The following is a 19,954-nucleotide window of genomic DNA, read 5'->3' as shown; positions in this document are numbered from 1 at the left end:
TTTCATGCTGGGTGGCCATTAATTGGCCAGCCAGCGTAAAATCGCAGTCGAGGGCTGAACACGGGCAACGGTCCATACCCTGGCCACTCCCGAGCCCCCTGATCATGCCCGCACGCTAACCTAAAAGTCCTGCCCATGATTACACTCCTTGCAGAATCAAAATAGGCACTTGGAAACATCTCCTCCCATTTAGGCAACTAACTTGTCAAACCACTGAGCTGATTCAGTCCTGAAATAGAAAGCTTTGAGTTATCAGGCTACAGAAGGAAGTTGCAAAATTGGAACACGTTTGTTTCAAAACTAAGATAGCGTGGTTCTCAATAATTTCTTGAACTCATGTCACATTGCCTGCTTAGCAATGCTTTGAATGCTGTGAATGCATTCGGAAAGGGTATATTGACCTTGGGAGGAGTACAGACTGTTATCAGGGTTCCAAGGGTTAGATTATGAGGAGATATTACAAAAACTAGCTGTGTGTATTCCCTGGAACATAAAAGGTTAAGGGATGATTTCACTGAGTTTTTTAAGAAATTGAAAGGAATTCATACAGTAGATAGAGAGATTTTTTTTTCACCGGTTAGGAGCCTAGAAGAAGGAGCCATGGCTTTAAAATCAGATCCAAGGTATTTAGAAGAGAAGTTGGGAAATTTTTCTTCATGCAAAGAGTGATAGAAGTATGGAATTCTCTCTCTGCAACTGTGCAACAAAATGGGCGTGATTTTTTCCCTACCTACTTCGTGAAAAACTGGCAGGTGGGCAGGTAAAAAAACACCCTAGCTTTTATCTGTCTGACAGCTGCCATGATCTCAACTTATGCAATTTTAAGCTGATCACCTGAGGGGGCAGAGATGTGCCCAAAGCCAACAGGGGGCTAGATTTTTGCTACTGAGGTGAATAGCTTAAGTGGAGAAATTTCCTGACATGGCAGGCACGCCTCAGCTGAAAGGGTTGTCTTAGACCCAATTTTTATTCGGGGTGGGGGGTGATGGTGAGATAGATTTGGACCCAATGACCCCGGAAGCAAATCTTAGGCAGCCATGGAGGCAGGTGAGTGCCAAGGAAGTCCCACCTAGATTCTCTGTGACTTTGTCGCAGTTGTTTTAGAAAATAGTAAGCCCTCTGGCTCTCATCACTGATACCACCTCACCCACGCCGCATGAACCCTCATACCCCCATGCAACTTCATGCCAACTCATACCCCCCACCCACCCCTCATGACCTGTATTGCTGCTGTGATACCTCCATAGCCACTCTGAAGTATCCACCATGGGAAGACATCAGGAGGTATATGGAGATGAAAAAAATGCACTTGTAACAATCTAATATAGCTCTCACTCATACACACTTGATAGTGAAAAAATCCCACTTATGACATTCATTCAAAGCTTTTAAATCTCCTAAATGTTCAATCTACTATAAAAACAAACATGCTTCTATTCAGTAACCACAACAAATACAGCATATCCTTTAAATGCCTCTTTAAACTGTCAATCAAACTGTGAACTCAGAAGCCCCTATTGATGGAATTGTGAGTTTTGAAACTCAGCCAAGCATTCACAATGTCAATAATAACAACCCTTGGCAAACATCAACAGAGATATTGATTGAAGTCAAGTTGTTTTTTTCTAACACACACCAAATGGTTTGTCAATCAAAGCAGTGGGGGAGGAGATGGCATAGTGGTATTGTTAATAGACCATAAAAGCAAGGTAATACTCTGGGGACCTGGGTTCAAATCCCACCATGGCAAATGAATAAAAATTTGGAATTATCTGAAATTAAAAATCTAATGATAACCATAAAACTAATGTCGATTATCATAAAAACCCTTCTGGTTCACTAATGCCCTTTAGGGGAAAAAAAATTGCCATCCTTGCCTGGCCTACATGTGATTCCAGGCCCTCAGTAATGTGGTTGGCTCTTAAAAGGCCTAGCAAGCCATTAAGTTGTATCAAACCACTAGGAAGCCTATAAGGAATGAAACCAGATGGACCACTCAGCATCAGCTAAGGTACAGGAAATGACTAATGGCAAACTCTGCCATGTTAACCCTGCAAAGTCCTCCTTATCTGGGGGCTAGTGCCAAAATTGGGAGAGCTGTCTCACAGACTACTCAAGCAACAGCCTAACATAGTCTTACTCACCAAATCATACCTTATGTCCCACCGGCAGGACAGACCCAGGGGAGGTAGCGGCTAGCAGCACAGTGGTATACAGTCGGGAAGGAGTTGCCCTGGGGGTCCTCAACATTTACTCTGGACCCCATGAAGTCTCATGGCACCAGGTCAAACATGGGCAAGGAAAACTGCAAATTACCATGTATCCCACCCAACCTCCCCCACCCTCCCCCCAACCCTCAGTTGGTGAATTAGTACTCCTTCATGTTGAACACCATTGAGGATGGCAAGGGCACAGAATGTATTCTGGCTGGGGCATTTTTATATGTCTATCACCAAGAGTGGCTCAGTAGCACCACTACTGACCAAGCTGGCTGAGTCCTAAAGGACTTAACTGCTAGACCAGGTCTGTGGCAGGTGGTGAGGGAATCAACAAGAAGGAAAAACATACTTGACCCCATCCTCACCAATTTACCTGCCACAGATGCATCTATCCATGACAGCATCAGTACTGGAGTGACCACCGCACAGTCTTTGTGGAGACAAAGTCCCGTCTTCACATTGAGGATACCCTCCATCATGTTTCATGGCACTACCAACGTACTAAGTGAGGTAGATTTTGAACAGGTCTCACAGCTCAAGACTGGGCATCCATGAGGCGCTGTGAGCCATCTGCAGCAGCAAAATTGTACTTAACCACAATCTGTAACCTCATGGCCCAGCATATCCCTCACTCTACCATTACCATCAAGCTGGGGATCAGCGCTGATTCAATGAAGAGTGCAGGAGGGCATTCCCAGAGCAGCACCAGGCATACCCAAAGATAAAGTACCAAAGTGGTGAAGCTACAACTCAGGATTACTGGCATGCCAAACAGCGTAAGCAGCATATAATAGAGTTAAGCGATCCCACACCCAATGGATCAGATCTAAGCTCTGCAGTCCTGCCACATCCAGATGTGAATGGGTGGTGGACAATTAAACAGCTCACTGGAGGAGGAGGCTCCACAAATATCCCCATCCTCAATGAGGGGGGAGCCCAGCACATCAGTGCAAACGATAAGGCTGAAGCATTCGCAACAATCTACAGCCAGAAGTGCCGAGTGGATCATCCATCTCGGCTTCCTCCAGAGGTCCCCAGCATCACAGATGCCAGTTTTCAGCCAATTCAATTCACTCCACGTGATATCAAGAAATGGCTGAAGGCACCGGATACTGCAAAGGCTATGGGCCCTGACAATATTCCGGCAATAGTACTGAAGACTTATGGTCCTGAACTTGCTGTGCCCCTAGCCAAACTGTTCCAGTACAGCTACAACACTGGCACCTACCTGGCGATGTGGAAAATTGCCCAGGTGTGTCCCATCCACAAAAAGCACAATTACTGTCCCTTCAGTCTACTCTCCATCATCAGTGAAGTGATGGATGGGGTCATCAACAGTGCTATGAAGCGGCACTTGCTTAGCAATAACCTGCTCACTGACGCCCAGTTTAGGTTCCACTAGGATCTCTCAGCTCCTGACCTCATTACAGCCTTGGTTTAAACATGGACAAAACAGCTGAACTCCAGGGGTGAGGTGAGAGTGACTGTCCTTGACATCAAGGCAGCATTTGACCGAGTTTGGCATCAAGGAGCCCTAGCATAACTGGAGTCAATGGGAATCAGAGGGAAAACTCTCCATTGGTTGGAGTCATACTTATCACAAAGGAAGATGGTTGTAGTTGTTGGAGGTCAATTATCCTAGTTCCAGGACATCACTGCAGGAGTTCCTCAGGGTAGTGTCCTTAGCCCAACCATCTTCAGCTGCTTCATCAATGACTTTTCCTCCAACATAAGGTCAGAAGTGAGGATGTTCGCTGCTGATTGTACAATTTTCAGCACCATTCGCGACTCTTCAGACACTGAAGCAGTCCATGTCCAAATGCAGCATGACCTGAACAATATCCAGGCTTGGGCTGACAAGTGACAAGTGACATTCGGGTGGGGAGGGGACATGGGTGGGAAGAGGGTGGGTGCCGACAAAAGTGATGGTGCAGGTGTGCGTTTCTAGCGAGCTCCCTGAAGGCAGACAGGTGCCGCGGAACTGCCTCAGGGAGCTGCAGGCTGGGACAGATTAAATGATAAGAAAAAAATGCACCAAACTGTGTCTATGCAGCACATTCAATCACCCAACAGCAGAACTCAAAAGACATCAGTCCCCAGATAGCTTCTTTTATTATATTTCACCCCGTAGATTTCATCTTACCCTAGATCGAGGTTTCAGTGAAAATGTAAAGGCCGCCTGGCCGATTGGTCTGTCCGCCAACCGTAAAAGCGGACGGGCCACATAAAATTGATTTCAATTGCGTCCTTAATGGGCTTAATTACCTGCTTAACTGTTGGCAGGCACGCTTCCCACTACTACCTGCAACCGTTGAGAGAAATATCGCGCGAGTGCACGATGACGTCGGGGCATACACCCAACGTCGCCTCGCATGATTTCATGCGTTCTCAGGTCGGGCGCGCGCCTGCACAACTCGCGTAAGATTTCGGCTAGTATTTTTTTTCAAATCTCACTGACAGCTTAAGCCTGTTCTTTTTCCAGTTTAGAGACCAGGGGATACAAAAAAAACTTTGGATCACGACACTTAAACAAAATTTCCCAGCCCTCCACGAGCATTTACATCCACACCATCAATTCGTGACTCCCACATTGTGGGCTCACCCCCCTGAAACAGTGAAAACGTGCTTTGCTTACACTCAGAACATAGCTCAAATGGCCCTTCTGAGTTTGGCTATCCTGAAGTGTGAATCACGCCATGCCTCCATCTCCCTGTCAGCAAAAATTGGGTCTGTCAGAAATGGGACAGGATTTCTGCATCCCGGTCCTGGCTACCATTTTTAAAGCCCTGCAGAGCCTTACTGACTCCCCAAAATCTGGCCCCGGGTCTTTCTTTCTGAATGCATGTTGCAACTTGATGACACAATTGAGACCTGACTCTAATTTTAACTCAGGCCTGAGCAGAAAATCCACCTCCAGTTAAAATTTAGGCCCACATAACAACAATCTACCAATCAACAACTTCTGAAATGAACGCCGTTTAGCACGTAACATGTGTATCCATTGTTCCAATTGTGGTAATTCGGACTCTAAGTCTGGTTGGAGATCATATTCATCATTTTTTTAATAACTTACAGTCTCTTTGTAGAATTTTGCAATCAATCCTGCATAATCCCACATGGCAAGTTGTAATATTCATTTTACGTAATTTAGAATGTTTTATGGAATGATAAAGGACAATTTCAAAGTCTTAGTGAAGGCATTAATAGGAATGCACTATAACCTAGACGATGTTAAGTGCCTGGAAATCTAGATTTATTTTGGCAATATAAAAATGCCTTAATATCTTTAAGTCAGAACAAGTCACTTTTGCACCTTAACCTCCAATCTGTCATCGCTGTCACTTCCCACCCTTCCCCTAGCCCACCAACCTAAACCTGCTTTCATGTTCCTCCTGTTCTAGTCCTGAAAATGCATCAATCTTCAGCATCTCTCCTATTTTCCCTTACGCCACCGCTGAGCTCATATTACCCATGAGGCCCATGTACCTGCTTCGTCAACCCAATCCCACTAAGCTGCTGACCACCCACCTTCCTTTCCTGCACCCACTGGGCTGATGTTCTTAATTGTTTCCTCTCAGGTGCCATCCCCTTCTCCTTCAAATCTTCCAAGATCTCCTCTCTCCCCAAAAACAATGTTTCATGCCTCCATCCTTTGCAAATTAACAACCCCATCTGCAAACTGCCTTTCCTCATCAAAGCACTTGGATATGTTGTCTTCTCCCAGACCCTTACCCATTCTTCCCAGAAATTCACATCTGAATCCTTTCAATCAGGATTCCAATCCACCAGAGTACAGAAATGGCTGTTAACAAAGTTACAAATGACATTCTATGCAACTCCAAAAAAGGTAAACTGTCTCTCCTCATCTGTCCTGACCTGTCTGCTGCTTTTAATGTGGTTGACCACATCATTCTTCTCCAACATCTCTCACCCCTTGTCCAGCTGGTGGGACTGCATTCACCTGGCTCCATTCTTTTCTATCTCATTGGAGCCAGAGAATCACCTGCAATGGTTTCTCTTGTTGGTCCTGTACCATTATCTCTGTCCCTCAAGGATCTAGTCCTGCACCTGCCCCCACCTCTTGTTTACATGCTGCCCGTCAGCACAATCACCTGAACACACTGTAATTTTCCACGTATCAGTCGACGGCGAGGGCTGAGGAGGCAGTCTCCGGAGGAGATGAGGCCAGATGGAGATTTGAGGATGTGAGTAAGAGAGAGTGAGTGGGGATGTCCCTTGAGCTGACAGTGAGTGAGATGCCAGTGAATGTGTGATGATCTTGCGAGTGTGTGAGCTTGGAGTGATAAGATGGTTGCCTTACTCTTGCGGCATGGATGAGATCATTCTCTTTCTGCACTGGATGGCCAATTTTTTTTTTGTGTGCAGCATTGGCAATGACCGCCACTGACTCCACCTCCCAAACTAGAGTGGTGAGATTGCTGGACCTTCTGCGGCCACAGCAGGGCCAAAAGGCCTTCCATTGACAGGTCACTGAACTCTTCTTGTCTTTCAGGCCATGTCTTCACTGGAGAAGTCCTGGGCTGCAAGCATTGAGAACTGTGTGGGCGGCTGCAGTTTAAATGTGGCACCTGGAGCGAGGAAACGGTGAGATAACGGCGTGGTGGGTGATTCAGATGCCGCCCGCCAGCAAAACGGCGTGTTTCCTGTGGCTGCATAATTTACGAGGTGGGAAGCGGATGATACAGCGTGAAAACCCGTCATTGCGGCTGTTGGGTCAACGCCGTTTATCATGCCCGTTAGCGCACGTAGTGTAATTCTGGGGTGATTCCACCCCTAAGCTCTAGAGTTCTTTCCCTAAAACCCTTTAGCCTTTCTTACTCTCTTTCCTCCTTTAAGATGCTCCTTAAAACCTCTTTGACCAACCATTTGGTTACCAACCCTAACATTTCTTGAGGTGGTTCGGTGGCATTCTTTGTTTGATAATGCTCCTGTGAAGCATTTTGGGATGTTCTACTATGCTAAACACATTATATTAATACAATTTTCTGTCATTGTTGTGATATATTTTCATGGTTTGATCATAATTATGGCTTGAATTTTTCAGTCAGTGTAGCCCGGAAGCAGATGTAAACTCCACTTCTGCCCGAGACTGGCAGCCAACAGCAATCACGCAATGGCCGCCCAATGTGAAACTTGTTGTTTGAGAGGGCCAGTTATGCGTGAAAGTAGGGGGCAGGTGGCGGTACAGGGTGGGCACCTCAATGGAGTCAGCTGTGGGTTGGGGGGGGTTTAAAAGGACACAAGAGGAAGGAAGCAGCGAAGGTTATGGAGAAGAACTTTGGAAGTTTGCATTGTGGCAGGAGTAATTCAATCTTTTCATGCAGGTTCAAAGGCAGTAGCAAACTGTATACAGCATTGAGTAACGTCATCCAGAGGATCAAGCCAGGGAAGTGGACATGGGAATGACTGAAAGCCAAGCAGCTCCTCATTTTTCAGATGACTACTTGCAGACACTCGTGCAGGCACTAAGTGATCGCCGGGAGGTACTGCTGCCGCGTGAAAACAAGAGGAGGCCTCCTTATGTCAGCAAGAAAGCTTGGACAGATGTGGCAGCAGTAGTCAGCAGTTGTGGGGTTATCCAAAGGGTGCAGTTTCAGAAGAGGCTGAATGACCTTCTTCGCTCTGTAAGGGTGAGTAAGGAAGTCTCTTTGCATCTTGAAGGATGGTTTATGTGTGGGCTTGCACTGGGGGCTGGAAGGTGTTAAGCCACCAGCTCCAGTTGCTGAGGTGTCCTGGGTCTACAAGGCTGTCTGGGGCCAGGCAAGATGGGAGTCTTGCCTAGGAGGAAGGAGTCCTGCAGTGTGTTGGACACATGGACCAGTGATGCTGAGGAGGAGGATATAAGGTTTTGCCAAATCGAGGAGGGACTCTTGAATCTGCTCTTGTCCTCACAGGAGAAGAGGAAGCACATTGCGATCGAATGAACTGTACTGGTGGTGATGTCCCAAATCTGGCTATGCTGACTCCGATGGAGAAGGACATATTAGAGTTGGCCTGTGAACATGGGGTGAGGTGCACTAGTTGAGGGCAGGCTGGGGTTTCCGAGGAGGGTAATAGTGAAGAGGACACACTTTTGATTGGGGAAGGGGCTCAGAAATGGAGGGCAACAGGTCAATGGCTGCAAGGTTACATCCACTGCTCCTCTATGTTCTTGCAAAAGTAAATGTTTGAATGAGGAGCTGAATTAATGATGCTGTGGCCAGTCTGTAAATGCCTCTTTAAGGGTAGAAGCCTCCTTACATACAGAAGATATGAGCAAGATGGTTCACAGAGCAAACTAGAGAGTCCAGGCTTACACAAGAAATGTATCCTCCTACCTCCACACTCTTCGCTTCATCCTCAGCCTCATATCCCTCCCTGAGTTGAGAAAGTGCAAATTATGTGTTCCCCACCTGCCAGATTATCCCGTGACCCGATCGTAAAAACGCATGAGCCTCTCAAACCTTCCGTACATTGCTTCCTTAATCACCTCAATTGGCCCGACATTCGGGCACGCCCACCCAGCGAAATATCGCGATGAGGCGTGGTGACGTTGGGAACACCTCCCACACTCTATTTCACGGGATGCCAGGAGTGCCGTGCACCCACACTGGCGCTGTGAAGTTCCAGACCTATGGCGCTGAGTTTTTCGCTCATTGGGCACGTGCGATCGGAAGGCCCGGGAGCAGACGGGAAACGGACCCCTGACCACAATCGGCCCCCAACCACAATTTCACGCTGGCTGGTTAATTAACGTCCAGACAGTGTGAAGCACGCACTGAAAAAGGCTCAGCACTACCGGTGGGGGCGGGAGCAGGGGGGGCGCTGATGGCACCGCAGGTGCTGGTGAGCACTTCCACTGACCTCCCTGAAGGCAGACAGCTGCCCCAGGGAGCCGCAGACCTCCACAGAATAAACACAACAACAAAACATGCTGCAAAATATGTCCATGAAGCACAATCAAGCACCTGAAAGCATCCCTCATAAAAAAAAAAGTCCCCAGATATCTCTTTTTATTTTATTTCCCCACGGAGATTTCATTGGGATGAAACCTGGATCGAGGTTTGACCAAAAATGTAAAGGCCGCCTGGCCGATTGGCTTGTCCACCCAACTGAAAAACTGTAGACGGGTCATGAAAAGTTGCTTTCAAGTGTCTCTTTAATGGGCTTAATTGTTGCTGAGTACGCTCCCGACTGCCGTGCATGCCCACCGAGTGAGATATCGCACGAGTACGCAGCCTGACGGGTCGGGCACATGCTCGCCCGTGAAACGTTAGACTCTTGTCTATGTTTCTGTGCGCCACTAAGTGAGAGATTTATATGGATTTAGATTCATTGAACATATTCTGCCTAATCTTGGTAAAGTTAGGAGGAAATTTAGGTATTTCTATTTCAGGTAAGAACATTTTATCTCGTTGAAATGACACAGTGCGAGAAAAAGTGCAATCAAATAATGGTCTTACAAGAAAACATGATTTGCCTTGGCAACCAAAGAATTAAAGGTAATTAGCTCAGATGAAAGCTGCAACTCTTTCGGAAGAATTTTCCTGTCGGTGAGTGGGGGCGGGGCGTAAAATGAAACACAGTGATGTCAGACGGGCGCCCTGACGTCACAATGCGTCATTTAGATTGTCAGTTCGGCTGCGCGCCTGCCGAACGGTCAAAGGCCATCACCAAAGTAATTAAAGCTGTTAAGAAAGCTGCCCCGTCCAAACTTAAGGTTGGGGAGGCAGGCGAAGAGCCCAGGCGGCCTTCGCATTTTTCATGAAACCTCATCCACGGGTGGGATGAGGCCTCATGAAGGGTTTATTAATTTAATAAAAATTTTTGAAAAAATTAATGGACATGTCCCAGCTCATGTGACAGTTTCAAATGAGGGGACATGTCCTTAACATTTTTTTTTCAACTTTATTACATTTTCCAGAAGTTAAACCTCTCTTCGCATGCGTGAAAGAGCGCAGGCCCTGACTCAGGAAATCCCCCTCCCCCATCCGCACAGGGAGCGTTCAGCGCTTTCGGGCAGGCGTCACGCTGGGCAGGCCTTAATTGGCCCTCCCACGTAAAATGGCAGCGCGCACCTGATAGGGGGCGCCAATCGGGTTCGGCTCGCTCCTGCCCACCTCCGCACAACCCCCCTACGCCTGGGGGAAAATCCTTCACTTAATGTTTACTACATGACAGAACTGTAACAGATACAAAGCAAAATAAAACCATGGGGAGTTCAATAATGCTAGAAGCAGAGCTTCTTTCCCTATAGAATTCTTAAGTTGTCCAAACTTCAAATAGCTCCAGTCAGCTTCAGAGAAAAGGCAGGTTACCAAAACCAGGTGCACTTTTAAAATGAAGCCACCAAAGGTCTGAATTAAAAATAGATTATTCAATTAGGTTCCGCACCTAATGGAATGCTATTTTTCCTGACTTGTTTACATTTCCACATTTTTCATTACTAAGCCAATGTCCAAAAACTTTGAACTCGCCAAGCAGAGACAGGTAAGCAGTCACCTTCTGCTCTACTAGCTGTGTACTGCGTTTTGCCTGTCAAAACTGAATAGGCCTTTGTGACCTGCTATTGTAGGTTCTTGCACATCTTTCTTAAGTGAATAAAGCTGTTTGAAGCTTTTACTCCAGAACCTTTCTTATGCTTTAATTGCGCCACATTGCCATGCACACTACAACTGGATTACCTACTGAGACTGATGCCTGAACATTGTTGTGTTGGGATACTATTTCCTTTAATATACTTGTAGCTTTATCTACTACCTGGTGGTGTGGTGGGTTAGATTATAATGCCACCACTACTCCTGACCAGAATGGAGAGGACTGGGTAATTCCCCCATCAATAATGTCTGGAGACTACACTGCTGTAGGTTGTAAGTAATGAGGATTGACTTTGCAGTCATAATTAACATAATGTAACTACCCTCCACTGATTGCACTTTGTTGGAAAAATAATCCTGCTTTTATTGGTAGAAGTTGCTGCAGTTTTGTTCAGGAGTTCTCTTTGCTGCAATTCTTAGATAATTTTATTAAATAGACTTTCTAATGAGCCTTTGTTTGCTTTATTTGTTGAGTAAATTATCTTTGTTCGCTGTAAACTGCATTTGTTTCTTCTAAGTCCTGCCATAAGTCCCATCTTGTTGCTGATACAGTGGTGTCAATAGACATCCTGATTATTAACACAACTGGACCAGAATGGTAAATTATGCACATACAGCTTTCATGCTCTACATATAGAGGCCTTGATCTGGCCTATTGAGTTAAGGAAGGTGGTGAGCAAGCCTAGGTGTGAACCTACAGAAATTAGAGGAAAATAAGCAGTACATCAAGTTAGTGTGCTCTAGATACATTTCATATCTTCCATCAGTCAGTTACATAATGCCAAGGAACTAAGGAATGATGCAGGTTAGCGAGTGGAGGGAAAATATAAAAATGTATGATACATTAATTCCATTATATTTGTCATTTTTAGGCATATCAAAGTACCTAATGTATTTATCTAATATCTAAGCAACCAATACATTTTCCTCATCATTTTTGCACCATCCATATGTTCTCCTGACATCGAGATTTGATTTAGGGCAATCATTATGCATTGCCTGTGAAGGTTCCCAGTTTATTAGGATAGCACTGTAGAGCATGACACTCCAGTGTCAAACAGAAGTAATGCCTTCTGACTGAAGCTAATTTTGCACTAGGCATTTCTTGATCATTGCAATGAGAAGGAAGAGACTGATTTTAAACTTTAATGTTCCAACATAATTAGTTTCATAATTTCTGGCACATGTACTTACCGGGCGTATTTAAAAGGCGTGACTTCCTGCAGTGGTAGGCCACTTTCTGCTCACAGTAGTCCATACTGTTAATCATGGCTTGAAGCTGTTCCATGCTGGCATTGTAGTTAAAATGCACGAGGTGAGGTTTTTCTGCAGTAGAGCCTCGCACTATGGTTAGCTCAGTGTTGTTGTGCTGAATCACAGTCCAGGTTTTATCTTCTGATTTTTTTTTAAAGAAAGAAAATAAAAACATTAAAGCCTTAAGAACATTTTGGCAATGGCATACGGGAACTGCAATTGATTTGCAACGAAATCTGGAAAAGTTTTTTTTTCCCCCCCCACATCAGTGTGATTTTCTTGGAATTAACATTTGATCTTGAAGATGTACTATAATGGCTCAGATTTTGTGGTAGCAATGACAGTGAAAAGTCAACACCATCATCAATACTCTAGTGAAATGGACAACAACTTCAGGAGTCTGCACATGTACAGAATACCACAGGTATTCAGAAGCTGTTGTCAATGGTTCTATGCTTCTCCAGAGGGTGCACTGTTGAGCCTATCCTCCCCAGACCACAATCAATGGGAAATCTTTTAATTGATGAAAACTTCCTGCCCTATCCTGTTAATCTCACTGTAAAAAAATTTTGAAAAAGTTACACCTTATTGAATGAGGTGTAACTGAGTTTGCAACAGTATGCTCTATTCTTAATTAATGCTGAACATCCTCATGGGTACTAATTTTATATTTGTGGAATGTCAATATTCTCCATTATGACAAAAGAAATTCCACATATTTTTTCAAATTAAATATATTGTTTAAAGTTTGTCTATCTTTATTTTTACTTCTATCTTAATCCAATCAAATTCAGTTGCTTGGTAGTACAAAATGTGAATATTGTTGAAAAGGGAAACATGTCGCTGAAGCTTTTCGTCTTGCACTCATCATGACAAATGCAAGAATGTCAAATTTCAAAGGATCATTATTCATACTAAAGGAAGAAAAGGGTGCTGATTGGTTGGAAAGTTGACTCTGATTGGCATTGCCATGAAGAAAGCAAATTTTGCAATCTGGGTTTGTCCTGTTGAGTGCAAAACAAAAAACTTTAATAACATATCTCTCTTTTCAGAAATATCCAATCATAACCATTTATTCCCTTACCTGAAAATGTAAATTAAAAGTTATGGGATTCAGTGCTTTTAACTTTCTGGTTGGCTGCCTGTAAGAATACTTCAATATGATTGGCTGCTGCCATGCTTGCTGTCATCACTGCAGCTGCATGTCTAAAGTTCCACGCCATAGAAATCACGAGATCTTTGTGGGCAGCTTTCTTCGAGGTCAGCCACAAGCATTGTAACTTTGTTGCTAACTGTAAAATCTGAGCCATCATGCTATGATTTTTGTCTATTTGAGCACAGTAAGATAAAAAGCTTGGATTTTTTTTTAAAGTAAAATTTAAGCTAAAGATGAATTTGCGAGGGAAGATAAAACATTGAGAAACTAAGACGTGAAATTATAATATACTAGGCCTTGGAATTGTTTCCCAAATGACTGAAAAAGGAAGGAAAGATTGGTACAAAAGAAAACGTTCCCAAGGTTCCTGGAGTGCAAGCTAAGATTTTGGTCTAAGGCAGTATGGGAAATTGTGGGTGTACCACCTGAGATTTGCTGACAATTAAAATTAATAGTCAGTCATGGGCTGTGTATCGCCAAATAGCTACATGTGAATGAGGTTCCTTCTTAGAATGATGAATCTACGTTAAAATGCAGGAGTTGACGATAAATAAGTTGTCACAGCCATATCCTGCCCTTTGTCTTCTGTGTGACTGGTGTGGTTCCTTCTCTGACAGGATGGTACCAAGATGCATACCCTACCCATATTCAAACTGTTTCATTAGCAGCAGTTACTATTTCTGCATTCAAATTGCGCGACCATGTAACTATATGCATATGATTCACACCCAATGACTGACAGCAGGTTCAAGGTGTTTGTGACTGATGTTTTGATGGCAATTCTGCTTACAACGCATGACACTCAGGCTCCTCTGAGGTGCAATTGCTGAGTTATAGCCTTGTGCCCTAAGGCACTTTGGGAAATATATTATGAGGAAAAATGTTAATTTCACTCATAACCCATCATAGTAAAATTTTACAGATTAAAGAGTCACTTCCTCACTCTTAAAATAAGCACCAAAAAGTGGATAGCCTTATTTAATCTATTTGCAATTTATACATGTTTCCACAGTTTTGCTAAAGATGAAATATTGTGTGCACTTAATGTCCTTTAGGGATTAACATGTGCTCTCCTTACCCTGTCTAACCTATATGTGACTCCAATTCCACATCAATGCGATTGATTCTTAACTGCCTTCTGAAGTTGTTTAACAAGACACTCAGTTGCATTATCCCATCTTCTCAGGGCATCTAAGGGTGGGCAAAGATAATGCTGACCTTATCAGTGACACCCACATCCTGAGAATGAATAAAATAAATCTGGCTAACATAACACTACAGTCAGACAAAATAACTAGGTTGAATGGTTGCATTATATTTCATTTCTTCATGTATTCCTGAGGTTAGTAACCTTCTCATTGTTCTCAAAACTTTCACATTCTGAATTCCTTTTGCTCGCTGAAGTGAGATCCAGAACCGGGAAGCAGGAAGTTTTTCCACTTCTTGGCACCCGGTAACAACATCCAGCACTCCCATGCACAATGCTTGTCAGATGCAGGACAGGGCTCTTGTCACTGTCTAAAGAATGATTTCAGAAGAGTAAGTATCGCTGCAGCTGCAGCAATGTGATATTTCCAATTCTCATTCAAATCTACATGAAGGCCCATTGTATGCTGTGGACTCAAACTGACAATTGACTGGGTAGATGGACTGCCCAGAATTCAATATCCTTTAAGATACTTAGAGCTGTAGAGGTAGAGGAGCTTTTTCTCTTGGGCTTTGCTAGATTCAACCTCATCTCCTACAGTCCGAAGTGCTGTGCTATCAATTTAGCATACCTGCTGGATTTCGAGTTGAAATTCTGATAGCTAAAGACGTCTAGAAATCATGAGGCAATTTTTATTTAGCTTTTAAAATTTGCTGGTAATAAGGAAAGTCAGAAGCATTTTTTTTGCAAATAGCTGTGATCTAAAAAATAAGATCAAAATGTAAAGCAAAAGAATATGTTGAGAAACAGAAATCAAATCAGGAAACTGTGGAAAGGCACAGCTTGTCACTCAGGAACTGAAAGAAAGAGAAACATCATTAGGGGGTGATTCAGTGATCCTACTCTCCCAGTGGGCTCAAGAATTGGTGCTACAACGTGGCAGCACTGTCTCCAATCACGTTCCCTGTGAGCATCGCTTCCCACTGGGAATACAATGTTACCTCTGATGTTAAAATACAAGAGTCATGAAGAGTCACGCTTCTCCCCAACCTCTGCCCAAGAACATAATTCCATCTTTCTCCTTCAGAAGCCGATTCTCATGTCTTCTATTTCATATTTACATCTTATCAACTCCCATAAAACTGATCCTTGCCTTGCAAAGAAAGACAAGAACAAAGAATGAAACTGTTCAGTGGGCGGAAGAAAGTATTTTGCCTGGTTCATGGTTTTTGACTTCCTATAGGTTCTGATTTATTGACTCTTGAAAGCAAAAACGATGTAAAGCAGCTCACCTGTCATGTTACAGTATACAAGGAGTGGTCCCACTGGGCCACTGCCATCTGGATCAATGGAGAAGAAACCTGATGTATTCCCTTTGTGTTTGTAAGCTTCACATGACTGTTCATGCACCGCTGCAATAAGACAAACAAAATAAAAAGAGTTCTTTCACTCTAGGTCTTTGACAATGTTATGAAACCAGGGTATTACAAATATTCTGCCAAACATTGAGAGCAAAATGCCATGGAAATTGGAAATCCGAAATAAAACAAGAAATGCTGGGAATGTTCAGCATATCAGGCGGCGTCTGTGCAGAGCTAAACTAGGTTGATGGACAGGAATTTCCCCTGGGCATTGGAGCCCTGACATCGGGACCAAATGGGGGTCCCAGGTCCACACTTGTTGGGAGCCAGGCTGGACTGAGCTATTTTCCAAAGCGGCCTCCAAATTCCCTGCCACCGTGTTTGCCGTCCTATTAAGGATGGTGATTGGGCTCCCGGTGCTGCCAATTTAATCAAAGGGAGGCAGGTCTGGAGTCTTGGCAGCCACACCGGGAGAAGTGAGTACTGCTAAGGCAGGTGTGAGGACCTTGACGGCTCCACAAAATGGAGGCACCCTCAAAGGCAGAAATTTCAACGATAGATTCAGACCAGTCAAGCAGGCAGGTACCCCCAGCACCGCCCCCCCAACCCCTGCAGATGGAGCCTCTTTTGTCCCCCCTCTTTGGGAAATGGAGCCTCTGGTCCTGACGAACCCTCTCCTCTCCCTACCAGCCTGCTGCACGAAAGCTACCTCAGTGGGAAAATGCCAGCAAGCCTGAAAAAATCACCCCTAACTGGGGCTTTAATTGCTTAAAATGGCTGTCCACCTCCATTTAGCGGGCAGCCAAGCCATATCACGGTGGGGCAATGCATTGGGGAATCATCCCTATTTTCCCAGCCATCCCACCTTCAAGTCTGCAACTTTGGGGCAGGAAAATTTCAGCCCAGCATTTCAAGTCAATGTCTACCTGTTCTGGAAGCAAAGTGTTTTCCATCACCAGTCATCAAAATTTCATTTCGAAAGATAAATTACATTCAGAAGAAGAGAAAAAAATCACCTCTAAGAGATGATTTCATTACTGTTTAATTAGTTCTGAAGACTCTTGATAGAGTTAATGGGGAAAGATTATTTCAGGTTTAGAAGTCAGTGGTGAGGAGTTATCAATTTAAAATGATTCCCAAGTGAGTGAAAAGAGAATCGAGGATCAATGTAATTCTGCAGAGCATAGAATTGAGCAGATGAGGTGGAGACCATTGTATCCTTTGATTAACCAGATGAAACAAAGAAAGATACCAGCTGTGAGGAGGAGGGGAGGGCCCTGGGGTTAGCTCTGGATTGTTCGAGCCAAGTGCCAGCTCAGGCAGGATGAGCCAAATGTGCCTTTCTGTGTTAGAAAATTCAATGGTTCGATGAACCTACCCTTTAATCTTGAAAATGAGATTCAAAGTTAATATGGAACTGCCATCCTCTGTTTGGAAAATTGAAGCATCATGAATGGAATAAATTATCCTTTTCTGGAGGGTGATGTAGGGAGCTCAATGGACCAGATAGATTGATAAGGGTAAATCTTTCAATAGATTAGGAGTTGGGGAAAGGCATCCCCCTTATGAGCTGTCTGGCGGGGAAGCGGTGGTCAAGGAGGAATTGGAGGTGGGGGACATCAAGGGAAAGTGGCTTATTGTTCTTGGGATCCATCTACATCTGATTCAATAAAGCTACTGGTGGAGATAGGAGCTGGCAGCCTGTGGGCAAGGAAAGGAATTCCTGCCTTCACACAAAAAATATAGTATAATCATAAATAGTCTAGGTGAAACACAGTAAGTGAGTTAATCTATGACAGGATTAGTGAACACAGGTTTCAAATGATCAGCTTCAAGAAAAACTAGAAATATCAGATGTGGGAGAAGAGTTTTTATTGACTAATTTCCTCAAAAAGAGAGTGGATAATTATATGGTTGGGAACAGAATCAATGATTTTCAGCATAGATGCAGAAAAAGATGATCAAATATCCATGTTATATTTTTTACGCATGTGGATGAAGGGAGGATTGGGAATCTTCTCTGTAGAGGCCTGTTGGCGAATGCTCAATAATGGAGATGTGGAGATGGTTGAATATTCTTCGAGGCTTATTTGATTTCCTGCAGGGATCAGGGGCTATTTAAACAGAACTTACCCTCCGAGGATTTAATAGGTCATGGAGAGTTCGTGATAGAGTTAATCGTAGACTTTTGATGAGATAAGTAGCCCTGTCTCATTCACATCTCCCATAGAAATTTGCACATTGGTATGCTGAACATTGTAACAAGCACATGCTCATAGAAGCAAATAAATGGAATGATAATTTTAAACTCAGTACAAATACAGTGGTTGCCTGAGTATGATGGTTTGACTTAGCAGTACTGGACTATAAAAATTCATTACTTAAAAGAAGAGGATCACAAAGATATACTCACAGTTATGGCAGGTGGCTCCTTTATAGTCAGTCCCTGCACAGTCACAGTAAAAGGTATTCCAGGACTGCGAGCATTCTCCACCATGCTCACAGTAATTTGGTAAACATCTAGAGCATAAGAAAGGAAGTGATTAAATAGATGTACCTCAATAATAACAACTTTCCTTTGTATAGTTCCTTTAACATAGTAAATGCCCCAAGGTACCTCACAGGAGCATCATCAGAAAAAAGTTTGAAACCTAGAGATGTCCGAAAGCTTGGACTAAGAGGTAGATTTAAGGAGATCTCAAAGGAGGAGAGAGATGGAGAGGTCTAGAGAGGAATGTCTAGAGCTTAGGGGGTTGGCAGCTGAAGGCACGGCCACCAATGTTGCAACCAGCTCAATCAAGCCTTAATGGAATTCATGCATGATAATATAAGCTCATACTGAGGCTGCTTCCAAATCAAGTTGAAGGAAGGGTCAATTCTGAGTTGCTGTGGGAATGAGGTCAGGCAGTGGGCACACGGATTATGCACCATTGGAGCAGCAAAGGGGCTAAATCATCCTGGCACAGGGACTTCACTAGCATGTAACTGTTCACGAATGTTAAACAGCTTGACAATCAGGGAGGGCAGGAAATTGGCCGGTTCTTTCCCTGAGAAGGCTAACAGTACATACCTGGAGGGGAAGTGGGGAAGAGGGGAGAGGGGGGAGGGTGGAGGATGCAATCCTGGAACAGGAACCAGCAGCAGGCAGCAGGGCAGAATAATTTTGTGGGGCCAAGAGGGGCACTCTGCCTCGTCCTGGCCCCATAAAAATGAAAGCAAAAATAAAAGGATTGGCCAGAATTGGAGTTGCCTGCAGCGATCCCTTTAATGACCATTGGTTGGGACCAGAAGGAAAAGACAGTTCAGACCAGCACTTCTGTTTCCCAGTTTTTATTGGTGTTCCATTTTAAGGTATACAAGGTCAGTTGAGACCAGTATTCTTATTTCCCAGTTTTCACTGTTTTTTTCGTTCTGAGCAATGGGAACACCCCATTAATTTAAAGCTCCCATCTGCTTCAGCCATGGCTATTTGGCACAATGTGGGTCTTCCTGCTGGGTTGCGAATTTCAACAATTTTCTCAGTGTGATGAACAGCGGATGAAAATTATCCCTTGCGCAAAAATCACCGTAAGCAAAACTAAGGAAATAATCTACGTCTCTTTTTTCTTTATTCTTCCATGGGATATGGGTGTCACTAGCAAGACCAGCTTTGATGCCCGTCACTAATTTCTGAAATTAGTGGCCATTTCAGAAGGTAGTTAAGAGCCAACCACATTGTCGTGGATCTGGAGCGTTATGTAGGCCAAGCCAGCTAAGGGTGGCAGATTTCCTTCCCTAAAGGACAGTAGTGAACCAGATGGGTTTGAAACAACAATCCATGATAGTTGTCACTGGCTTTATATTCCAGATTTGTTAATTTAATTTAAATTCCAACAGCTGCCATAGTGTGATTGAACCCATACCCCCAGAGCATTAGCCTAGGTCTCTAGATTATCAGTCCAGCAACATTACCACTGTGCCACCATCTATGCCAATAAAATAAAACTAATCTTGCCAGCAGAGTTCTCTGGATACTGTCCTGGGCTGGGAACTCTGCACAATTGGCCTCCTCCTAGTCTTGACCAATGGTACTGAGAACATTTGTAGTATCCAACTGCTGCTCCTGCTGGGAAGCTCAGCACAAAGGGAGTAATGAATTTGGGACTCTCCTAACCCATGTGTTTCCAATGTCAATGCCTTGAAAAAAACGCTTGCATGGCATCTGGGAAAGTTAAGATGGT

General features: G+C 44.0%; 1 protein-coding gene across 1 annotated transcript in view; it reads right to left on the bottom strand.

Moving 5' to 3' along the window:
- The window catches only part of LOC144686219 (contactin-associated protein-like 5), a 738,881-nt gene that overhangs the window by 328,651 nt on the left and 390,276 nt on the right, over nt 1–19,954 (bottom strand). Inside the window, exons 12-14 of the mRNA XM_078551310.1 lie at nt 18,148–18,254; nt 15,666–15,785; nt 12,011–12,211 (exon numbers count right to left, since the gene is read on the bottom strand). Of these exons, the coding sequence (XP_078407436.1) occupies nt 12,011–12,211; nt 15,666–15,785; nt 18,148–18,254 (428 nt within the window). The remainder of the gene's footprint in view (nt 1–12,010; nt 12,212–15,665; nt 15,786–18,147; nt 18,255–19,954) is intronic.

This window comes from Cetorhinus maximus, chromosome 11 (assembly GCF_964194155.1).
Source record: "Cetorhinus maximus chromosome 11, sCetMax3.hap1.1, whole genome shotgun sequence".
Classification (NCBI taxonomy): domain Eukaryota; kingdom Metazoa; phylum Chordata; class Chondrichthyes; order Lamniformes; family Cetorhinidae; genus Cetorhinus; species Cetorhinus maximus.
The sequence above is the reverse complement of the archived record's forward strand: the minus strand, read 5'-3'. Positions and strand labels throughout refer to the sequence as shown.